This window comes from Dermacentor albipictus, chromosome 4, assembly GCF_038994185.2.
Source record: "Dermacentor albipictus isolate Rhodes 1998 colony chromosome 4, USDA_Dalb.pri_finalv2, whole genome shotgun sequence".
In the NCBI taxonomy this organism is placed as follows: Eukaryota; Metazoa; Arthropoda; class Arachnida; order Ixodida; family Ixodidae; genus Dermacentor; species Dermacentor albipictus.
In genome coordinates this window covers 151,877,974-151,898,969 of record NC_091824.1, presented here as the reverse complement: position 1 = coordinate 151,898,969, position 20,996 = coordinate 151,877,974, and the positions used below count along the sequence as shown (strand labels likewise).

Sequence of the window (20,996 nt, the reverse complement as noted above, 5' to 3'; positions counted from 1 at the left end):
AAAGTAAAACCAACGAAGTAAACCTGTCGCGTGGCCTCCGAGACCTCCGTCACCACTTGCGTTCCCATAGAGTTACTATACTTGCGTTCCACCCGCGGTGGTGACGGAAGCTGCTACCGATGTCTACTGTCAGTGCAAGCTTTGTATGCTTGTAGTTCATTTCTCCAAACGCTAAAAGTTCGCGCTAATTTGACGCTGTGCAAGACTCTGTATATTAGCTGAATCACGAAGAAAAACAATAAATATATTGCCGCTGTCTATATCACACTGAGCATGATAAGGAGGAAAAGTAAATAAATATAGAAACTGTCTTGCACTGACGTATAAAAAATGACGAGTAAGCGAGTTTAGAGCATTGAAGCGCTGTCCAGCTTTATAATTCTTCATAACATTGAAACAAACTACCAAATGTGCGTTAAAGGGACAGACAATTAACCGCTCAGAACATGAATCGAGATAGCTCCGCTGATGGAATAATCACGGAATAATTCCTTATCGTAGTGATTAAAACGAGCCATGTTTTTCTCATTAAACGTGAATTTATATGTTTAATTAAGCACTGAAAGTAGCGAAAAATGATCTTTGGCACCCGACGCGGCCAAAAACATGAAGCTGCATAAGAGGTCCACCATGTGACCTTTTACTTGCGTACGCAGTTACTGGTCTTTTATTACTATTGAAATGTAGTATGATTTTTTTATTATAACTTTTTTTTATCTTACGACGTGCAGATAAACCTTCGTTTGTAGGGAGCAAGAAAGTGGAGCAGCCTTCGCCATCATGTTAGACGTTGTGTTACATTTGTAGTCTTTAAAAAGCGAAAATGCACTTTTGTCTGGTAACATTGAGCTTAGTTTTTTCCACCGGCGTGTGGTGGCGCTAGCGCATGGACGCTTCTTATTTTCATTTTGTTGGGGTCCCTTTGAACTGACGTGTACCGGTTAGGTGTATGTGGCGGCGGTAACGCTTGGTGGTGTGGTTTGGGCTGGAAGAGCACGTACGGAATTTTGTGACTGCAAGGGTCTAAGGGACCCCCAACAATATTAACCAAACATGTTTGGCGGCATGCTAGATGACCTCAAACGTATGAATAAGCGGCAGGTAAGCAAGCGCACAGCGTACGGTTCCTTGCATGCTCTGGACGTGTGCTTACGGCGCTGACGACTGGAGATATTGGCACCTGCGTAAATACAGTTTGCGCGAATTTTGTACTAGCTCAGTAGATATTCAAGAAGCTAGAAAAATTTTAAGCATTCTGTGTTTTTATTTGCAACGTAACAAAAACCTTTCCCTAGCGTCTGGTTTTGCCGACGTTTCTCGGCAGCGGAAGCCGGGCTTTGCCAGATGTTTTGCTCAGCGAATGTCACGAGTAACTGCGCGGTCGAATATCTTATCCTAAAGAATTACGTGGCGCTACGGCACTCTGTATGGTCAGAATTCCCGCTTTCATTAGTCGCTTATGGTTGCTTGTTAGTACATATTTAGTACTGCGAGTACACGAATGCACGAAATTGCCCCACGGCGGCTTTCCTGCTGCAATGTGCTGGCGTTCTCGTACTAGATTCATCCATGTCAGTTGAACATGCCTACATAATGGCATATTCCCTGCTTACTGTTTTCTCATTTCTACCGGAGGTACTGTGCTGGATATTTGAGGTTATCGGTGCTTTCGCTTCCTATGATCTGTCGCCACTGCGCCCTTTTAATTCTCGTAAATACGGCCACGTGCCAGCATATGTTTGATTCAACCTGCTATGTTGCCTAACCTTTTTTTTTGTTTTCCGCCCACAGCTTTTATACCAAGTTTTAAACTTTGGTATGATCGTGTCGTCGGCCCTTATGATATGGAAAGGTCTGATGGTCGTCACCGGCAGCGGCAGCCCGATCGTAGTTGTGCTCAGGTAAATGTGCCCGGATCCATTTTGAAATGACAGACATTAGAAAAAATAAATGGGGAACGCAAATATTTAAGCCGCGTGTGGCGCACCGACCAGGCGAGTTATGAAAACATTGTGCCAATTCTTTTGGGGCAAACTTTCCTTAGATTCGCTAAAGTTGTTTTTTGAGGGGGGGGGGGGCGGGGTTGGGGGGAGGGAGGGGTTTAGGTGGTATCGCATCTCTAATCATGCAGAGTGAGAAACATAGACAGTGTACGTATTGCTGGCCCACCAATTTTGCATACTGCGCGGTTAACATGACACTAAAGGGAAATCATAAGCACCTTCTAGCATGCATTGTGTCACTTCATAGCCCGAACTAATTTCTCTGAAATTCCATGAACTTAAGATGAACTTAGAACTTTTCTAATAGCTTATTTCACTTGCAAAGGACAAAAACTGTCATGCTGAATTGCTGTCTTATTACTTTACTATGTGGCTACTCCACAGCCCTGCTGAGACTTCATCGATAATGTTCTAAGTGAGAAAATCGAACAAATAGAATTTGCAGAAACCATAGACAATGATTGACGATGTAAGCGAATAGCGAAACACTTTTGGAAAGCTATTAATTTCATTAATGGAATGTTGCGCTTGAAGGTGTATATTTCTTGCAGTGAGGACAATCAGGTAGCGGTTGTTGTTTCATTGTAGAATTCCTTAGAGAAGAGAACCATTCAACAATACATCTGTAATGGTGCCGGAGCCCCTTCCTGCAGCCACCGCATGGTGGGAGGACAGTGGGAAGGCAATCCTTTCCGAGTGCTTCACCACACACCAAACCTTCAGCTGCCCCAAAGCTCTCGTGCGACGGCACTTGTTGTGAGGCCCATTTATTCACATGCACCACAATCTTATGAAGGCATGTCTTCTACTGAGTCAACGTGTTATATGGGCATTGTCACCCATTGCCTGTCTTCACAACCTCAGGAGTAGTCCTGGATGTTTAATAAACGTTAAGTTATTTTACCATTGCAAACACCATATCTAGGTTAAGTTACAGAGAACTAGGTTTGTATCAAAGGTCTTTTAATATGATATGCTTACAGTTGGTGACCAATGCACTCCACAACTCATTTGTGTGAGAGCATGCTCCTTTTTGTATCGGCAGTCAAAGTACAACCACAAACATTGGTGAAAGATCTAAAGAAAGCGATTTGCTTTAAAATAAATACTATCTTCATCTGTCAGGTAGGAAAAAAATTACCAGGTAGGCTGTACTAAGGCTACAGCTGGCAGTGGGGTACGTGAAACGTTTTGTGCATGCTGTTGCGGGTGTATGGGCACTAGGGTACAGAAGTGACATAATCACATATACAAGTGGCATTTGTTCATGCATTAGCAAGCTTATATGCTTAAATTATATAAATCTAGTCGGGGTGCTACGGTCTAATCTTGTAATCGTGCTCGTCTCCTATTCGAAGTGGGCACATTGTATTATAGTCAGAGGTGGCAGGTGCGAATTGGCATCCCTTTGTCTTGCTGCCCAGGCTTCTTCACGCCATTCCTGGTACCCTGCAGGATGATTGCGAGAGCGCCATAGCTTAGCAACTGCCACATTTCTGCAACAAATTATACACCCGGGAAAGCCTTGCGACTCCTGATAAGCACAGTTTTAAGTTTGATGAAATGTCGCTCGGATCAGCTAATGCGTGGCCGAGTTATACCTCTGTGAATGCTCAGTGAGAGGCTAAATTTAGCTTGAATTAAATCGTGTGGTTAGAGTTACTGTATATGCACCCCTTATAGGGAGCATGTACGGTTACTCTGTGTGGCGCGACAACGGCACCATCTGTACATGTGCCTCGTGCATATTCATGTAATGGCTTCTTTCCTCTACGCAATGATACCAAAGTAAGGCATGTGGGTAGTACGGTTGCAAAGCTATAAGCGATAATAGTACTACATGTTTGTTGCATACGGTTTTAGCAAGCTAACTGTGCAAACTGAACTGAAAGATGTTCCACATAAAAAAATGTCGAAGTGGGCATGCGAGCTAAATATAAAGAGCGTAAAGCTATGACGATGTAGTATTGTGGGCCTTGAAATGTAAAGCAGAAAGAAGCACAGCAAATGCAACAAATAAGAAGGTTGACCTCAGCAGTTTGCCCACAACAACTAGCAGGTATGCAGACATGAATACATGCAATCATATACTTGGAAGGCAGAAGCCATGCCGGCACAACTCAGATATCTTTCAGGCATACTAATCCATGTTCAATGAGTATTCATGAAGATTTGCAGAAGTTTTGCGTGTGGATAACTTGTGTGCTCCATTTATCCTATAGAATGGACCTCTAGTGGCACTGCCATCTCATGAAGTTCCTTTGAAATATCCAGATATTTTACCATAGAATGAAGTAGTAAGAATTGAGGCACCTAATAAAATAAATTACATGTATCCCTTCGGAAAGCCCATCCATTTCTAGTATGACATAGAGCTAAATCGCTTCTATGGCATGCACTTTGTGAAGTAATGCAAGGATTCAAAGACTGCAAACTTCAGTAATTGTGTACCATTTCGTTTTTTTCTCTCTTCTTTACTGTGGTCAGTGGGAGCATGGAGCCAGCATTCCATCGCGGAGACCTGCTCTTCCTGACGAACTACAAGGAAGACCCAATCCGCGTTGGCGACATAGTGGTCTTCAAAGTGGAGGGCCGTGACATTCCCATTGTTCACAGGGTGCTCAAGCTGCACGAAAAGTGAGTCTGTTGTGGCTGAACTTGTATAGGACATCTTGCTGTAATCACTGATTGCAAAAGAAGTTTGTTGCATGCAAAATTTTCTAGGTTCCTTTGGCATGTTTCAATTGCAGGCTGCAGTTGGAATAGCTCACGGAAATTGAAACAAGTCTTGCATGTCAACTCGTTCTACATGATCACAGCATACAGTGCCATCTCCTTTTTCACCGAACATAACAGAATGTTGGAACTCTGCTCATATTATCCAACCTTCATTTAAAGAAAGTGCACTGCATCTGACGGAACCAGATAAAGGTCTTAACTATTCAGATTATTGGTGAAAGGAGCTAAAAGGGCCTTGAAACACTTTTCATAAAAGGTATGGTAAAGTTGAGCCCACTTCTAACATTATTGAAGTGCCAGGAAAATTCCATTGTTATAACCGATAATTGTTATAACTGGGTTGCACGAAAAAATAAAAATGGGAGATGGCAGAGCTGATATGGGAAAGCTATAATGGCAGGCAGGCCAGTGCCCCTCCCGACCACCTTCCTCCATTTGGCTGCTGATTGGGTTCCTTCGTTTAACTGTTTCCTGGGCACTCTGATCGCATGTAACAAGCCGCGGCTGTCGGCGTTAAAAAATGACACTGCTGTAACAATTGCAAAGAGGGGGTCACTGGAAGCAAGCAATGTGCGAACACGTCTGGGGCATCGTTTTGGTGATGGCAAAAAGGGCCTTTTAAACAATCTGAGAAGGCTGCTGCGGCAGCCTGTTGGCTTGTGAAATCCAGGAGAAATTCTGAAGTGAGACTCCCACAAGTATCTTGCCACGCACTTCTCACTAGCTTGCACGAGAAAGCCCCATGTCCATTGTCCTTGCATGCTTTACGCGACGCTTGCCGACATCCTACTCCAAGGCATCCAGGTGCTCCATGTGGTGCAGCGGGAGGTTCCTCGCAAAGATGAATCCCTGGAGGGACTGAATCATCTGCCGGGCTTCCTGTGAGGACAACGTTGAGGCACCCTGCCCTACCGCATCATCACTGCAGTCGTCGCCATCGCTACCTGATGCAAGCATGTTCGCTACAATCGCTTCATCGGTCAGAACCACTTAGTTTCAAAATCTATAGCCATACGCTTTCTTTTCACTGGCAACGCCGGGCATTGCCAATGATCAGCGGGTGGATCAGCCATCTTCTGTTTCGGCAGCAAATCAAATGAGACTGAGAAACCATGTGGCGAGGAACAGTTTTGACGCAACCAACAAAGACGAACGCGAGCGATTAAGCTGCTTGCAGAACTGCGCTGAATGAGGAGCCAGCGAACAATGAGAGCAGTGCAGTTGGTGCGGTCCATTTGTGTTTCGGAGGGTGGCATGGCATAGACCTTTGGGCGCATCCCATTCGGGTTTGGAGAGGTGGAAGGGCGACAGGAGAGAGGTGCGTGAAGAAAGCCGGAAAATGAGCGCGTGGCGGCTGTTGGAGCAGCGGGCCATCTTACAGTAGCTTGAATTTCTCGTTTTTTTTTTCTATTCAAGAATTGCACATTTCACTACCTTTCGGCATGGACAACTAGCAGCCAGTCTTCATCGTTATAACCGACAATGCGGGGTTAGGGCATTGTAATAAGTGGGTTGTTTCACCATGGAAAACATACAGAAGTTGACAGTGCAGCAGCTTCTCATGGTTATAACCAATTTATTGTTGGAACCGGTATCGTTATAAGTGGGTTTGACTGTATATGTCTGGCAATTAGCACATCACCTCTAGAAAGCACTATGATGAAAAGTTTGTGCATGTGCTACGGGTTATGAGCAGTGTTATCAACAATGGAAGACTGTCCCCACCTCATCTTCATGGGCATCCCCTCCGTCTACTGCTTTGGAAGCTGTCCTGGCCTGGTGTGATGTTCTATCCACCTCTCTTTGTCATCATGCCCTGAGCATTGTGTCACTGCAGTGACACGGTTCTCCATCGCCAGATGACACGACACCCTTATTATGTGGCTCTTAGTTTCATTTGTACATAACCTCCTTTACATATGTTTGTATTGCCCCCCCTCTTGTTCACTGCCTTCGGGCCTATAAATGGAATGAAATGATGAGATTTCTGTGTAGTTTTACGGGGCCTTGCTGCTATTATTGGTGTGTATTCGCTCATTTTCAGTGACGCACTAGATCACTGTCATTGGTGCACACTGCATGCCAATTCTTTGTTTCCTTCTGCCGAGAGCAGTAACATGCCCTGGCAAACCAAATGCAAAACGCTTTCCCATAAAGAGTGAGCATCGAATTAAAACAATTACGCCTTATAATATTTAAAGCAGTGAAGGTTGAGTGAGTCGGTATGAATTCATGATAGCTAAACAGCGCAAGGGAATGTGCCGATCAGCTGTTGCCACAGCCCCTACGTATAAGTGCACAGCGAGGGAGCACTTTTTTGTTTGATAGCCCAGCATGCTGCTGGCTACCAAGCTAGCTCGCAATGCATTCTGGTCTAGCGGCTTCAGCGTGAGATAAGACATGTTTTTTCTTCCAGTGCGTCATAGTGTGCCAAAGGCCGGCAGTGATTCTGGCTCTGCCATCATTCTAGACAGTAGATTGTGCACTTTTTGCCATTGTGCTTGCCCGCGTTACATCGGGCTGTATCGGTGCCTTCACAAAAAAAAGCAGGCAGTCCGCAGCTATTGCCTGCCTACAAAGTCAAATGAAAAAGACTGGGATTCGAATTAGGTAACATAATTTTGACCCGTGTTTGGACATAAGATCCCTGTTCACTTTGTGAACAAGGTTTTCGTTAGCAGCCAAGACATTTTAACCTTTTTGCTATAGTTGCTGTCGTTTTCATTTCTTGTTTTGTATTGTTTAATATCCGGGCCTTTCAAGTTTCTCACACACTGAACTTTGTTATGCACCGATTGTTCTTATGATGACTTATCGGACTTTTGGTTTCCTTTGCCTTGCACACAGGGGTGATGGGTCAGTGAAGATTCTCACCAAGGGGGATAACAACTCAGTTGATGACCGAGGCCTATATGCTCCTGGCCAGATGTGGCTCGACAAGAAGGACATTGTCGGCCGGGCAAGGGGGTAAGTGATGGCTTCCTTACTGCATCCTATCGCATGCACTAGCTGCAGTTAGCCCTTTACCTCTATCTTCAAGTTTTTTTTTCTTTGTCAGCATTATAGTACTGACTGCCATGCTTTAACTGTGGCGTAGAAAGGAACATGTATAATTAATCCATAATTGCCACTTTTTGTGTATCCTGTTATGAACTGAGACAGAGTTTGTGGCAGGATTGCTTACCTTCATTTTTAAACGTAACCAATGAACATTGATGCAGTCAAGAGGCTGCAGTCTCTCGTCGTCCTCTCCCCTTATATTAAGTTCTTACAGCATTCAGCGCGGCTTGAATGAAAGTTGCGATATTCAGAGTGCTCAATTGTCTATGGCTGGCTGAGGTAGCCAGGTGTTGCTTGTGTAAAGGGGTTTATTTGGGTCACAGAGCAGTAGCGACACACGCAGCATCAGCAGCTAGGGCGCAGCCAAAGAACGAACTGGGTACGAGCCATGCGATGGGGCAAGGGGGCTTTTCAGCGTGCCGATCTTCTTCGTCACACTTGCTATATTTTACTTATGATGCTTCTCTTGAACAGTAATAAGCTGTGGTGGCACTCCACAGCAAGTTGAACTGTTGTCAAAGTTGAACTGTTGAGACATAACAGCGAGGATGTTGACTCCACTAGCATGGAAGTTATCGATAATGTCCATTGCTGCGGCAGGCAGAATCCCATCTGCAGTGGGTCGTGGACTGTGGTACTGTCCTCATTATCAAGGACAAATCCTGTTGACGAAAACAGTTGGGGATTGTGTCCGGCGTCACTGCCTTCCAGGCATCAGACAGGATTCTGATGGCCAAGAGAAAATCCACAACGTAGGTAGTTTTTGTCGCGGTCCACACACAATAGCACACGATTCAAGAGGTGCGATTGGTAGTGAATCTTCAAGTTCTTAATCACGCCCTGGTCCATGGACTGCAACACACTTGTAGTATTTGGCAGCAAATGCCTTATATCAATAGCCTTTAGCTTGTTTATATGCCTGTGGGCATGCCAGTTTGTGAACTTCAGCACCTTGCATTTCTGAAGCTTGTATTTCTGGTTGAGTTACAGTATGTACTTTTCAAAAACATCTTGCGTTATCCACGCCTTGCAGTTTGCCTCGTACCAGACAGACAGTGACCTAACCTCTTTAAGAGATCTCGGATGTTTTTACTTGCTTAAAATGAGGAGCAAAAGCTTCTTTGTCCTTGACATGTGGCCTCCCACGACAACCAGACGCTCCTTGCTATGCTTTCCCCCGTGGCAGGGTTCCCTGGACATCTTATAAAACAGGCCTGTCTCATCACAGTTAGACATCATCTGGAGAGTACTAGTGCAGCAGTGCACGCAACTTGTCAGCGCTGTAGTTCAGCACAAGGGTTCGGTCAACAGCACCACTGTCGCCTCACATTCGTTTGAATGCCAGCTTGCACTTTTTTGAAATTCCGCAGCAAGCCATCTCTGAATTTAAAGCCAGCAATAGTCATGTGCAGGGCCAGCGTCCCTGCTTGTCTGAGCAGATTGCCAGAAGCAAGTATCCTCCTAGCTACAGCGGCGCTCAGCCACATGTTCAAGGCCTCTTCCAGCTTTAAATGACCGCCATCATGGAAATTTTTCTGTTTCCCCTCAGACATTGCTTCTGCTGGCTACAGGATCTTCTCCTTGTTTGTCACGTAGTCGGAGATGGTTTGCTTAGAGATCGAGAACTCCTGAGCAACTTCGCATTGAGGTGCCTAGGCTGCTTTTCACCCGAGTCCCAATGAGACAGTGTTGGTTAGGCCTAGGTGCCGGGGGTTTCGGGCTGCATGTCGTCGCAGGAGGCTAGCTTTTAATGAACGCTCATACCCGTAGACGAATATACAACATACATCTGGGGTGAGATGGCATGCACAGGCTGCAATGACGGTGGCGCGTGTCAAGTGGGGTTTGCAGGTATCTGCTGGCAACTACTGCAAATGCCTATAGCCCAAGCTTGTGTGTGCGCGTGCTAGTAGGAATGAAGAAATCTTGCTTGTGGGCAACACTCCGAACTTGTGAATGTGCGAAACACAGTTTAAACTGCCAGTGTTGCGGAGTCAACGTTGCACATGCAATACCTGCCCATCACAATGACATGCATAGCGATGGGCGAACGCGAAGCACACTCACAGCTTCGACAGAATTTTCTGCGGTGCTGAAGCTGTAAAAAAAAAAGAAAGAAGAAATTTATTTTACATTTATTTAATGTTGTCCTCTAGCATGCATCATGTCATAGTCAGGCTGAGGACGTTGTGCCCAGCTGTGAAATGACAGCTGTCAGGGAGATTCTACCTGCTTGATTACCTTGGCTCTTAAATTATAGGTGCTACAACTACAAGTTCCACTGGAGAGTTTGGGGATGCTGTTACAGCCAGATACACTGCCAATTTTGTACTATGAATGCAGCTTCTACCAGCTACCCCCAATGATAGGACAAAGCTGAGTTGCCACTCTGTATTGACACTGACTGCCCCTAAACTTTGTATCACAACTGTGCGAAGGTAATCATTAGAAACTTGCACATGTGAGCCTTTTTAGTTGGTGTGTCTTTGCATACGCCCTATGGCAAAACTTATAGCAGTGTGCACTGCCGTGAAGCTGCAATATAAGGCGAAAATTGCATATAACCTGCACCCCACCTTTACTGTTAAAGGGTCACTAAAGGCGAATACTAAGTTGATGTAGACTGTTTAAATACCTGTCCAGAAACCTTGCAACGCTTGTTTCGTGCCAAGAAAAGACTTAGTTTACGCAATAATTTTATCTGAAGGGTCCGAATACCTTTTTCGAAATTGAAATCTCCCGCCACCCTACCCGGGGAGTGGTGACTTTGCATCCATCACCGCTCTTTGCTGCCATTGGTGAGTAAAACGGCGCCCGACAGACGGCGGCACCGAGCCAAGAGAGAGCGGCGGATTCGCCGCTGCAGCTGCTCTTTGGTAAAGGGGCGTAGACCGTCCGGGCATCCCGCGACATCACATAGAGGTTGAATTCTCTGCTACTTGCAGTTTCTGCGAGTTTCGCGAGCGAGCAAAACCACTGCATCACTATGCGATCAGGAAAGAACTGAAACGCGAAAGCGTGGGCTGTGCAGAGTCCAGTGAAACCGAAACCTTTCGACTGCCCGCGTCGTTGTCAGCAGTAATTTCAATGACTTCTTTCTCCTAAAGATAAAATGTAAATGGGCAAGTTGCATTTTATTTGGTCTTATAATACAATACGAGGATGTTTCTTGCAACGGGTAGTTGAGTACTAGTGACAGAATTTAATTGGAGTGCTTTCGTCATCGGGCAAGGGCTTGAATGTCCTGGGGTAGTTTCAAATCATGTCCTGCATTTACCTCGATTTCTCGATTATTAAGGCTCTGTTCGTGATAACATTGACACCTTAGAGATTCTAGAGCACTAATCTATAACTTTAGCTTTACTTAGTGTTTGCCTTTAGTGTCCCTTTAAACGAGCGAGGGCGTGACCGAACGAACGAGCACAGTGAACGCGGAGCGGGATATGAAAGACACGAGCTGCGAACTATGGAGACCAATGAGAGTGATACCTTCAGTGATGTGCGTGCGGGGGAGACTGGTGCCATGCGGACCCGCTTAACCGCTCATTTCATACTATCATCTGCAGATTTTATGTGCAAGAATACTGTGCTGCCTTACCTGCCAAGGCTTATTAGTTGCTAAAATTTGTGCTGCAATCTAAAATTTGATTGCCGGAAATATGACGCCGCTGCTGCCATATTGATGTAGTAATTGAATCCATGAGCCTCGCATATAAGGCGAGGGGTGACTTCGAGGCTAAGGATTCTGGAGAAAGCAAAAACGTCGCCTTATACAGTAGACTTCTGTTAATATGATGCCAGTTCATTCCATCTTTTGGTTAATTTCATTCCAACTAAAGGTCCCAGCTGGTGCCCGTGAATTTCTATAAGCCAAGACGTTCATTATTTGGGCTCTAAAATTGACATTGGCCGGATGATTCCAACTTGACCAGTCCACACATATGTGCTTCACCTATGTGGCAACTCCATTGATGACCCCTTTAGTGGCAGCATCTGTCTTGGTGGAGCTTAGGGTACTGGGAATGTGCACGCACGTCATCTCCCATCAAAAACACCTATTTGTGTTCTGCCTTAGGAAGGTTTTCAAGCAATAACGGTGGCTCATAATATCTGATTTATCTGTATTTACCCATTTCTGACAGACAACTTTTGTTTTCCAAGTAAATTGGGTCGGAAATTGCCTGCATAGTGCAATTAGGTGCAAAACGAAACGTCATAGCTTTACCGCATAACGTGACTGTATTGCTTCAAAGCTGAGCCAAAAAAAATTGCTGGCTCTCTCGTAATCAGGAGTAGCTGTACTGTATTTGCTGGACTCTAGGCCGGCCTTGATTCTAAACCGACCCTTGAAAATCCAAAGCCAGGAAAAAAAAGAAAGAACTTACTGCGAAGATAGGCCAAACAAAAAAGTGAGGACAGCGTTGACAAGATGAAAACCACATTTGTTTTAATATGAGCATGCCAAGCTCATTCTGTGTCATCATTGCTGTTGTGGTCTGATAACTGCCATCCTCGTTGGAGCACACATGAAAAGCATATCCTGTTGCTCCCTCTAGCAAGTGATGCTTTTCTCATTGATGCTGAAGTCCAACTGGCTTGAACGCTTGATGATGCCTCTGCGGCTAGTAAAACTTTCCTTTGAAAGCAGCACTATAGTGGCATCCCCTGTTTGGTCTACTCTTTTGCCTTTTGAACTGCTGGCTGCCGGGTACTGCCCAACAAGTCTTCTCCCGACTTGTGCCGACCTGCCATTGTGCTCTGTACATCTTAAGGCGAAATAAAAGTTATTATTATTGATTATTATTATTAGCCTACTAAGCCTCATAGGTTGGCCTTCAGGGGCACTGGGAAATTGAGCTGGAGTTTGAGAGCTGGTATGTTTGAAGAATTGTGGTGTAGGCTGAAGATCTGTAGGCATCAGATACCTGCCAGAGTAGCCCAGTGGCTGTAGCGTTGTGCTGCTGAATGTGAGGTCGCGGGTTCAATCTCAGCCACAGCTGCCCCATTTTGATTGGGGCGGAATGCAAAAATGTTCATGTATCGTGTATTTGGTGCATCTTAATAAATCCCAGATTGTCAAAATTAATCTGCGGCTCCCTACTACAGCTTGCTAATAATCGGATAGTGGTTTTACCATATAAAACCCCACATTTTCTTTTTTGGCATCACGAGAGAACCAAACTGGGTCATGAGACAAGAATATTGTAGGTATATAGGGTGTGGCAGGGTCAATGTGAGACAGAGGTTATTGTACAGCTTTGGGAAAGGCTTGTGTTGTATTCAGCGGATCTAATTAGGCTGAAGGTGAATTTGAAATGTTAAGTATGTTGTGGCAATTGCACACAACAGTGCACAGTTCACAACTGCAGGTTCAGTAATGTGGAAAGTTGGGTTGTTGGTGAAGCAGCACACTGACCAAGACAAGGTGCAGAGACACAAGCGTAACAGTATTGTGCAGTAAAACGAAGCAGCGCGTGTAGTGTATTCTTGTCTCACCTTATCCTGTTCAGTGCGCTGCTTCACCAACACAGTATGATGACTGCGGATTCACTTATGGTAGTTTCACTGTGTTCATTTATTTTCCTTGCAGGTTTGTCCCATATGTTGGTATTGTTACGATATTAATGAATGACTATCCAAAGTTTAAGGTAAGTAGTGAGCAGTTTTGTGGCTTGTTCATTCTTTCTTGCCTGGTTGTTTTCTCTGAGGTTACTCTAGTATAAAAATTATCTGTATGCCTGTGTGCTGCATCACATCTGAATGCGTCACTTCTAAAGGTATGGGAAGGCACATCAACCAAATATTAAAGCCTGCATATATAGGTGCAGGTTTACAACATATAATTTCTGGTACCACACAGCAGCTTGTTCCGTTCTGTGAAAATGATCCCCATGTGACGTGTCATAAATCTTCATGACCTTGGGTGATGTTACCACTCAGGTTATCACTCATGCGCTTGCATTCATTGGTAAAGGTATGGGCAGGATAAAAAGAAGCTAGAATAAATTGCTTGATACTCACTTTCAAAATGCCTTTTGACCTCTAAGGGTATTGCTGAAGCTTCAGTTGATTCTACATTGCATCCTGAGTATAATTACTGACTTACAATCAAAATAGCCAACTCTTGTAAAGTCTTGATGGGAAAGGAGTACTGACACAAAATTTTGAACCTGTATGTTTATCTTGTTTGATTCTTTCTCAGTATACATGGTCATTGCTGGACAAGTATTAATAGCGAAAGCTGCAAAATACACATTTTAATGTGGGCTTTAAAGGCTACACAGACAAACACTAAACTGCAGCACTATGTGACACTGACATCAAAGGGACGCATTCTGTAGCTTCTAAACTGCCTGTTACGATCCACAAAGAGTGCTGACATCACTGATAGGGTTGCTTGCAAGGAGCACAATGGGAGATGAGGCTTCTCTGCTGGGCTGACTGCCTGCTTGTTTCTGATGCCTCATTATCATGGGTGCGCCTTGTGCAACCTCAGGCACTATCACACAGGGCCGACGTGACCGCAACGCTAATGATCGGCGCTGGTTGGGAGACTGTCACTCGCAGATTAGTTTGTCATGCTAGGCCATAGATTTCATATAGATGCTATATTGGGTACGGTATTACATGAGGGACGGTAAGATACAATTAGCAAGGTATTGTCTTGATTGCAGCTTTAATTGAAGTTGATGTAAACAAATGTGCTGCTTTGCTGCATTGGCACTTTTCCATAAAAATTTAGTGCTGTCAATTAGTGTTCAAATGCACAGAGGTGTGTCTGAAAACACGTACAAGACATAGAAAATATGAGTGTGTCGGGACATGGGATCACTTTGGAGGATGTGGTGACTAAATTATCATGGAGTGTGGTCAGCCACACTTCAAAAAAGGAGCCTATGATGTTGCCTACAGCGCAGACATTTTCTGGGGTGCTGCTTTGGAGTGCCTAGAATTGGAAATGTTTTGTTATTCAGAAGAAAATTCGTGACATCTGTGGTGCAACTAGTTGGCAAGGCCCTCGTGATCGCACGGTGTGTTGTGTGATCTGTAGTGACGGTGAAGCACTTATGTTCGAGTTGTCATTGGAAAAGGGCCAAGCGGGTCAAGACTGACGCAATTGAATGGTTCAAAGAGAATGTCAATAGTGGGAAGTGTCCAGCAGGCCGCAGAGTAGGTCTTTTCCAGCGTTGGCATAGGTTGCAAGCAGCAACATAGCGATGCACAGAACAGTACAACTCAGGCTTAAAAAACATCAACATCATATGCAGACGTAAGTTTGTGCTACTGTGAGGGCTCCTGTCGTGAATACATAATGACGTTGCTCAGATATGATGGGACATGATGAGGTAGGACAAGTAGAGGTTCGTGCCTTTCAGTGCTGATATTGAGGCACTAAAGGATGCTGTCATGGAGCATGAACATACAGAGGGCAGCATTGGTACACTGCTTATGATTGAAAACACAAGGATTCATCGCATCGTTGTTCAATGTGCACGTAGCTCATATCAGTAAGAGCCAGTACGTGGGCGTCCGAATCATGTGTAGCATGTGTAGAAGGATCAGGAGAATCTACCGGATGATGAGAAAGACAGTCGCCATCTTTGTGTAAACAGCCTGACTTTTAGAGAATAACTAACAAATATTCTGTGACCTGCAAGCCAGACCAAGCCGTCATGTCGGGTCTTTGAGAGAAGAGATCCAGCAGAGGACACGGTGGTCTGTAATGACCAAAAATGTGTGGCTAAATAAGTATGGCTGCAACTTGGTGACAACCGAAAGGCAGGCACTCTTGTTTTAGTGATGGAATATCATCTCTTTCTGAAGGTGAGAGCAGATGACTGGCATTGGCTGTCATGCGCTCTCTACCGTGCTGGCATTGAATGAAAGCAACAGCGGTGCTGTGGCCGCTTGAGTCTATGCGGATTTTGCTTCCAGCACATGGGTCAAAGTTGGCAAGTATGTGGGGAGTTGTCAGGAAGAGGACGAGAGCGACAAATACATGGGCCTGCTTCAGGCGCCCTGAAATTAGGGTGTTCTCCAGCAGTCGAGTTAGCACTCGGGCAACATTGGCGAAGCTTTTGATGAAGCATTTTGTGCCAGTAATATTCATAAGTGTGCTCTCTTCTCCCACATTTGGTAGTGGTGAAAACACTCTTATTTTAAATGTAAAAAAAAAAATTTGGCAGAGGCAATTCAGACTGCTTAAGTGTGGGAATGTGAAAGCATTATACTGTTTGTAGACTTCGAAACCTAATGAATGCACTCATGTTATCTACTCATGATCTGGTGCCACCTCCTCCCCATTGGCTGCGCTGTCATGTGCCCAATGATGCACACACTAGAGCACACCCTTATACCCCTGTCACACGGGCACCCGCGAACTCCATTGAACTCCTTCGTCTTTACGCCAAAGGAGTTGCGCTCCGTGTCACACGGTCTCCCTTGCGCCAAGGAAGTTAAATGGAGATATTGGGCGAATGGAGTTCGGCAATGACCATTACGGTTGGATGGAGTACTCTCGTTCCCAGGCAACTACAGTTCTGCAGAAAACCACGCTAGTAAAATCGTCGTAACTGGTTCATTTACAAATTATAGCATTATTTTTTTTTTTTTGCCTTGGGATATATGCCACATAATGGAAGTTTTAATTTGTTGTTAAGGGCATCAGCACCTGTACTCTCTACACCAATACTTCGCCACGCTGCATCGGGAAACGCCGTTCCGCCATTTTGTTGGTTTTTATATGCACGGGAGCCGCACGTATCGTTCAAGCCGTACGGGTGAAATTCTCCGGGTGACACGCACCACGAGCGATCGCGGCGCACCGCGAACACACAGACACGCTCGATTACACAGCGGAATCACAACTCGAAGCGCACCGGCCCAACAACGTGACCCGCTCTGCCCACGCACGAAAGCAAGAGCGCAGTGTGGCCAGCATCGCTTGCAACTTCGCTATGCTTAAAAAACAAGTCTTGCGGTAACGTACTGCAAAGATTCTCACTGTGATTTTACATTATTACATACTGCGTTAAAAAAATGCACATGGATTACTTTAATGGCGACCGTATATGTGAACAGTTGCACATGGAAGTAAGCGCAGCAGCGCCGTTTGTACCCCATGTGGCGCCCGTCGAAAGCTCGCGTTGTGCCGTGTAGCACGGCCGCAACTCCATTGCCGTCAATCTCCGTTAGAGAGTTTCATGCTCAACGGAGTTCGCGGGTGCCCCTGTGACAGGGGTATTAATCAGCCAGATGGCTGCAATGTGACATGTCTAATGATGCACGCAATAAGCACACCTTTGATCAGCCAGAGCCCTGGCACCGCTGTGCTGTCAGGGAACTCATCTTGCCTCCCGGAGGTCCAGGTTAGATTCCCACCGAGACTGAAATTTACCATATGTTTTTTTAAAGGCATTTATTTACTTTGTTTACAGGGACCTCCCTGAGAAATTTGACGTCAGTACAAGCGTTTTTTAACATGTTTTTACTCTCTGTGCCACCGGCCATTTTACACACTAGGCGCACCTTTAGTCTGCCAGAACCGTGGAGCCACCGTGGCATCAGGGAAGTGTGCTCTTCTCACACCAAAAGGCCCATGCTCAATTCCCATCCAGTTTGAAACTTACCTAATTTTCTTTTCAACACCATTAATTTAATTTGTTCACAGGAACCTCTCCGAAAAATCTGATGTTAATTCGAACATTTTGTATGCGTTTTTTACTCTGTGCCATCGGCCATTTTTGGTGCCATCTTTCGGTCACGCTAACTTTGCCGGATTTTCGCTCAATGGAGCAATAATGCTTTCGCATTAACACTGACCTCTGGTCATAGGTTGGTCTCGCATCTCCTATCATATCTCTTATTTAATGCACTTTTTTATGTCGCCTGTCACAGCTGCCATCATTTTTACTTGTAAGAAAAATTGGGCAAACAAAGTGCCATCATTGGTACCCACCAACAATTTGATCATGCCCCTTAAACATGAAGGCTATGCGACAACCGAATGCCCTTTGTACACCCATAAAGGTGTAATAATGTTTCGAGTGTATGGGTACAGCCCATTTCTGTTCGGAGGGGTCGAAGGGCGACGGGAGAGAAGTGCACGTGGCTGGCATGCAGAAGTTGGAAAATGAGTGCGTGGCGGCTGTTTGGCTAGTAGGCAATCGTGCAGCTGCTCGAATTTCTCTTCCTTTTTCTTTTCAAGGATTTCGCATTTCATTACCTTATGGCACGGACACCCAGTCGACAGACTCCATCGTTATAACCGATAATCCGGCATAGGGGCATTGTCGTAAGCGGGTTACTTCACCATAGAAAATATACAAGAGCAGGCGGTGCAGCAGCTATTAATTGTTATAAGCTATGTATTTCTAAAACTTGTATAATTATAAGCAAGTTCGACTACATTTATTTCTTTTGTTCGAGGTGTGATAACGATACTTTATGTGATCTTGTAAAATTTGCATAAACAAGATTCTGTTACAACATATGTCATCTGTGTGGACATGTGTAGAGCAGCAAATCGTTAAAATGCCATTGCACTGACAAGGTGACCACTCCTCTTCAAAAAAATTAACTGGCTTTTCACAGCTCTTTGTAGTTGTAGTTCAGTTCTTCCCTGCTATGTGGCTGTAGTTTGTTGCATCTCGACCAAGCAGCCAAGCTGATATCACCTTAATATGACCTATGCATTTGTGTTTATGGTTTTGCAAAATGTCACACTACTCTTGGATAATCATTGTTGCTTTATACCTAAGAGTGAATCTGCCTGAGATATTTTATCTTTGGAATAACTAGCACAGAGCACTTGTAATGCTTCAGGGGGCCTTTGTGTTGGAGGCACTTAGCTACGCTCGCATTTTCGAGAAGCTTGCTCAGATTTAAAGAGAAGGAATGAGTATTGAAGACTATCCTCATTTTGGCCAACCTTCAATGAGAATGTCGAAAAGGTTTGCAAAAGGAATTGATGAGAGAGTTGTGGCTACACACTCGACAAGATTTTGGAAGCTGTTGGTCAGAGTTGAATTTCTTGTCTGTGCATCTTTAGCATAGACATTAGACAGGTTGCCACGAACTTTGTTTCCCACTTGCCAGGAAGTAACAAAATCTCTATTTGGCCCAGACTTTTATTTGAAGCTTAGCACAGGAAACAAAGTGGTGTTTCAAATCCTACCGCCAGACAGAAAGGGGAAGAGCAGCACCGATGCAATGGAAGCTTCTAGAACTAGCTTCACCTTTGTTGTGCATGTCAAGGCCCGAAAAAGCGTCATTCGTGGGTTTGATCTCCTGATCTGGACGAATTTTCCTACTGTGAGGCTTTCTTTCTAAGCAGGCCCTTTGTAGCTTCTTGCTTACACTTGGGTGGATGACAATTTTTATTATTTCATAGCTTCGTCTTCAGCTTGTGATCTTTAGAAGGTTTTTATCTTGGTCTTCAACATGTGGCTATGACCCTGAAACCAAACAAGCTGCAAGCCAAAAAAAAAAGTAGAAGTTCAAATGTAGAGATGATGGTCATCATTTCTTTTTTGTGTGTGGAATCGTGCATTGGGAATTTGTTCCTTCTAGAAAAAAAAAGATCAACTTGTAGAGGTTGAGGCAATGCAGAAAGATTGTGTGAAGAAAATTACCAGAATTATGAAAAGGGTAGTGTGCAATATTTCTTCATCACACTAATGCCCCAGCTTGCACTGCCTAATCTGTGATGCAATATTTAGCCCCTCAATGATGGGCCATTGTTCACCAGACCTATCTTGCCATGTGCCTTCTTGTTTTCCTCGGCCATCAAAAAAAAAAAAGTTTAAATGTACCATCATGGAGGACAGGAGAACAACTTTTCAAGAGGTGCTCACTAAGCGTCATAGGCAAAGACATGCCTAATTGTGGGTTTTCTCGCCACTCTATCATAAGTCACCTGCAAGCTGCATTGGACAAAAATTAAAGGTGATCAAACCAAAAGTTCTTGCCTCCATACTCCTTAACCCGTGCTCACCATTTGCATCACATGTCTTGAATACTTGCAGTCAGCTTTCATCAATTGAACCCCTACAGAATGTGAGAGATAAGTTTACACCATCCACTTGCTTAAATAAAAAGAAGCATGTAACTTGCGCATGTGCCTTTTGAGACACAACTTAGTAGAAACATAAGTCTATTGAAGTTTTGGAAGTTGGCTGTAAAGGTAAAGTGGCAGTGAAGTGGAACATGTTTTTGATGTGATATCACCCATGATATGGTGTTTCCTGGCATTCTAACGTCCATTTTACATTGTGCTGTCACTGCTCTGTAACCCCGATTGAAATAGGTGTCTGGCGATTACTGATCAAGGATGGCAGTTGGTCGCACTACAGCCATGGCAAAGTGTCCTGTGAAATAAATGCTCTGACACGATGTAATGCCCAGCTGAATATACATCAGAAATGTTTTGTGCAGTTGCCATTTAACTTCACTTGCAACTTTCAAATTGTGTTACAATAGGGAGTTCTAGAAATTGCACACTCCAGCATCTTTGCATACCTAAAGCCCTACACCCATGTCAACTTGCATTTCTATCTTGTTTCTTCGTGTAGGGCTTTTAAGTCAGCGCATCCTTAAAAGAAACACACCCTACTTGCATTATTTTGTATGCGATTTCTGCATTCTTTTGTATCATCGGCGGTTTGCGTCCTCTAACTTTGGGTGTGCAAAATCTAAAACTCCCCTGTGTCTCTTGCAGCTGTGGCTTGTGATGTTCACACAAGACTCTCCTTTGCTTTCCTTACTTTGCAGTTCCTTGTGCTAGGATGTCTTGGGTTATTTGTGTTGGTTCATCGAGAATAGGACTGGCTGTGTCGCGAGGCTTACTGCCTCGCCAACATCAACTCATGTGGGACTGCGCAAGTCAACGGCGAGGGGCTTCCCTCTTCCTCGCTGTCCACCCACGTACTGGTTCAGTGGCCACGTGCCGCGCATTTTGTTTCGTTTTCTTTCTGTTCAAGATGGAGGAAATATTTTGCCAAGGTGTTCACAATGCGGGCACCTCTTTGTTTACGTGTTATACTGTCCAAATCAGGCCCAGTATATTTCTGGAACAAAAGACAAAGCAGCAGACAAGCCATACTTGTGTATCCTATAAATATATGTCATCACATCACATCTTTGTAAGGGTGGTTGGAGCACGTGAAAGTGAATTAAAAGCAATTGTTTTTTCTT

At 44.6% G+C, this 20,996-nt stretch overlaps 1 protein-coding gene across 1 annotated transcript; it reads left to right on the top strand.

Annotated features, from left to right (window-relative positions):
• Positions 1 to 890: 890 nt before the first annotated feature.
• Positions 891 to 20,996, top strand: twr (signal peptidase complex catalytic subunit SEC11 homolog C twr). The gene is made up of 6 exons (XM_065441827.2): positions 891 to 1,101; positions 1,792 to 1,901; positions 4,491 to 4,640; positions 7,590 to 7,709; positions 13,393 to 13,450; positions 20,574 to 20,996. Exons 1-6 carry the CDS (start codon positions 1,054 to 1,056, stop codon positions 20,622 to 20,624), a joined length of 537 nt encoding a protein of 178 aa, XP_065297899.1. The 5' UTR covers positions 891 to 1,053; the 3' UTR covers positions 20,625 to 20,996.

Excerpts from the sequence above, each read along its gene's own strand:
- twr (XM_065441827.2), top strand. The coding sequence starts at position 1,054 with ATGTTTGGCGGCATGCTAGATGACCTCAAACGTATGAATAAGCGGCAG. Across the intron at positions 1,102-1,791 it reads AACGTATGAATAAGCGGCAG|CTTTTATACCAAGTTTTAAA; the intron begins GTAAGCAAGCGC and ends TTCCGCCCACAG. Across the intron at positions 13,451-20,573 it reads ATGACTATCCAAAGTTTAAG|TTCCTTGTGCTAGGATGTCT; the intron begins GTAAGTAGTGAG and ends CTTACTTTGCAG.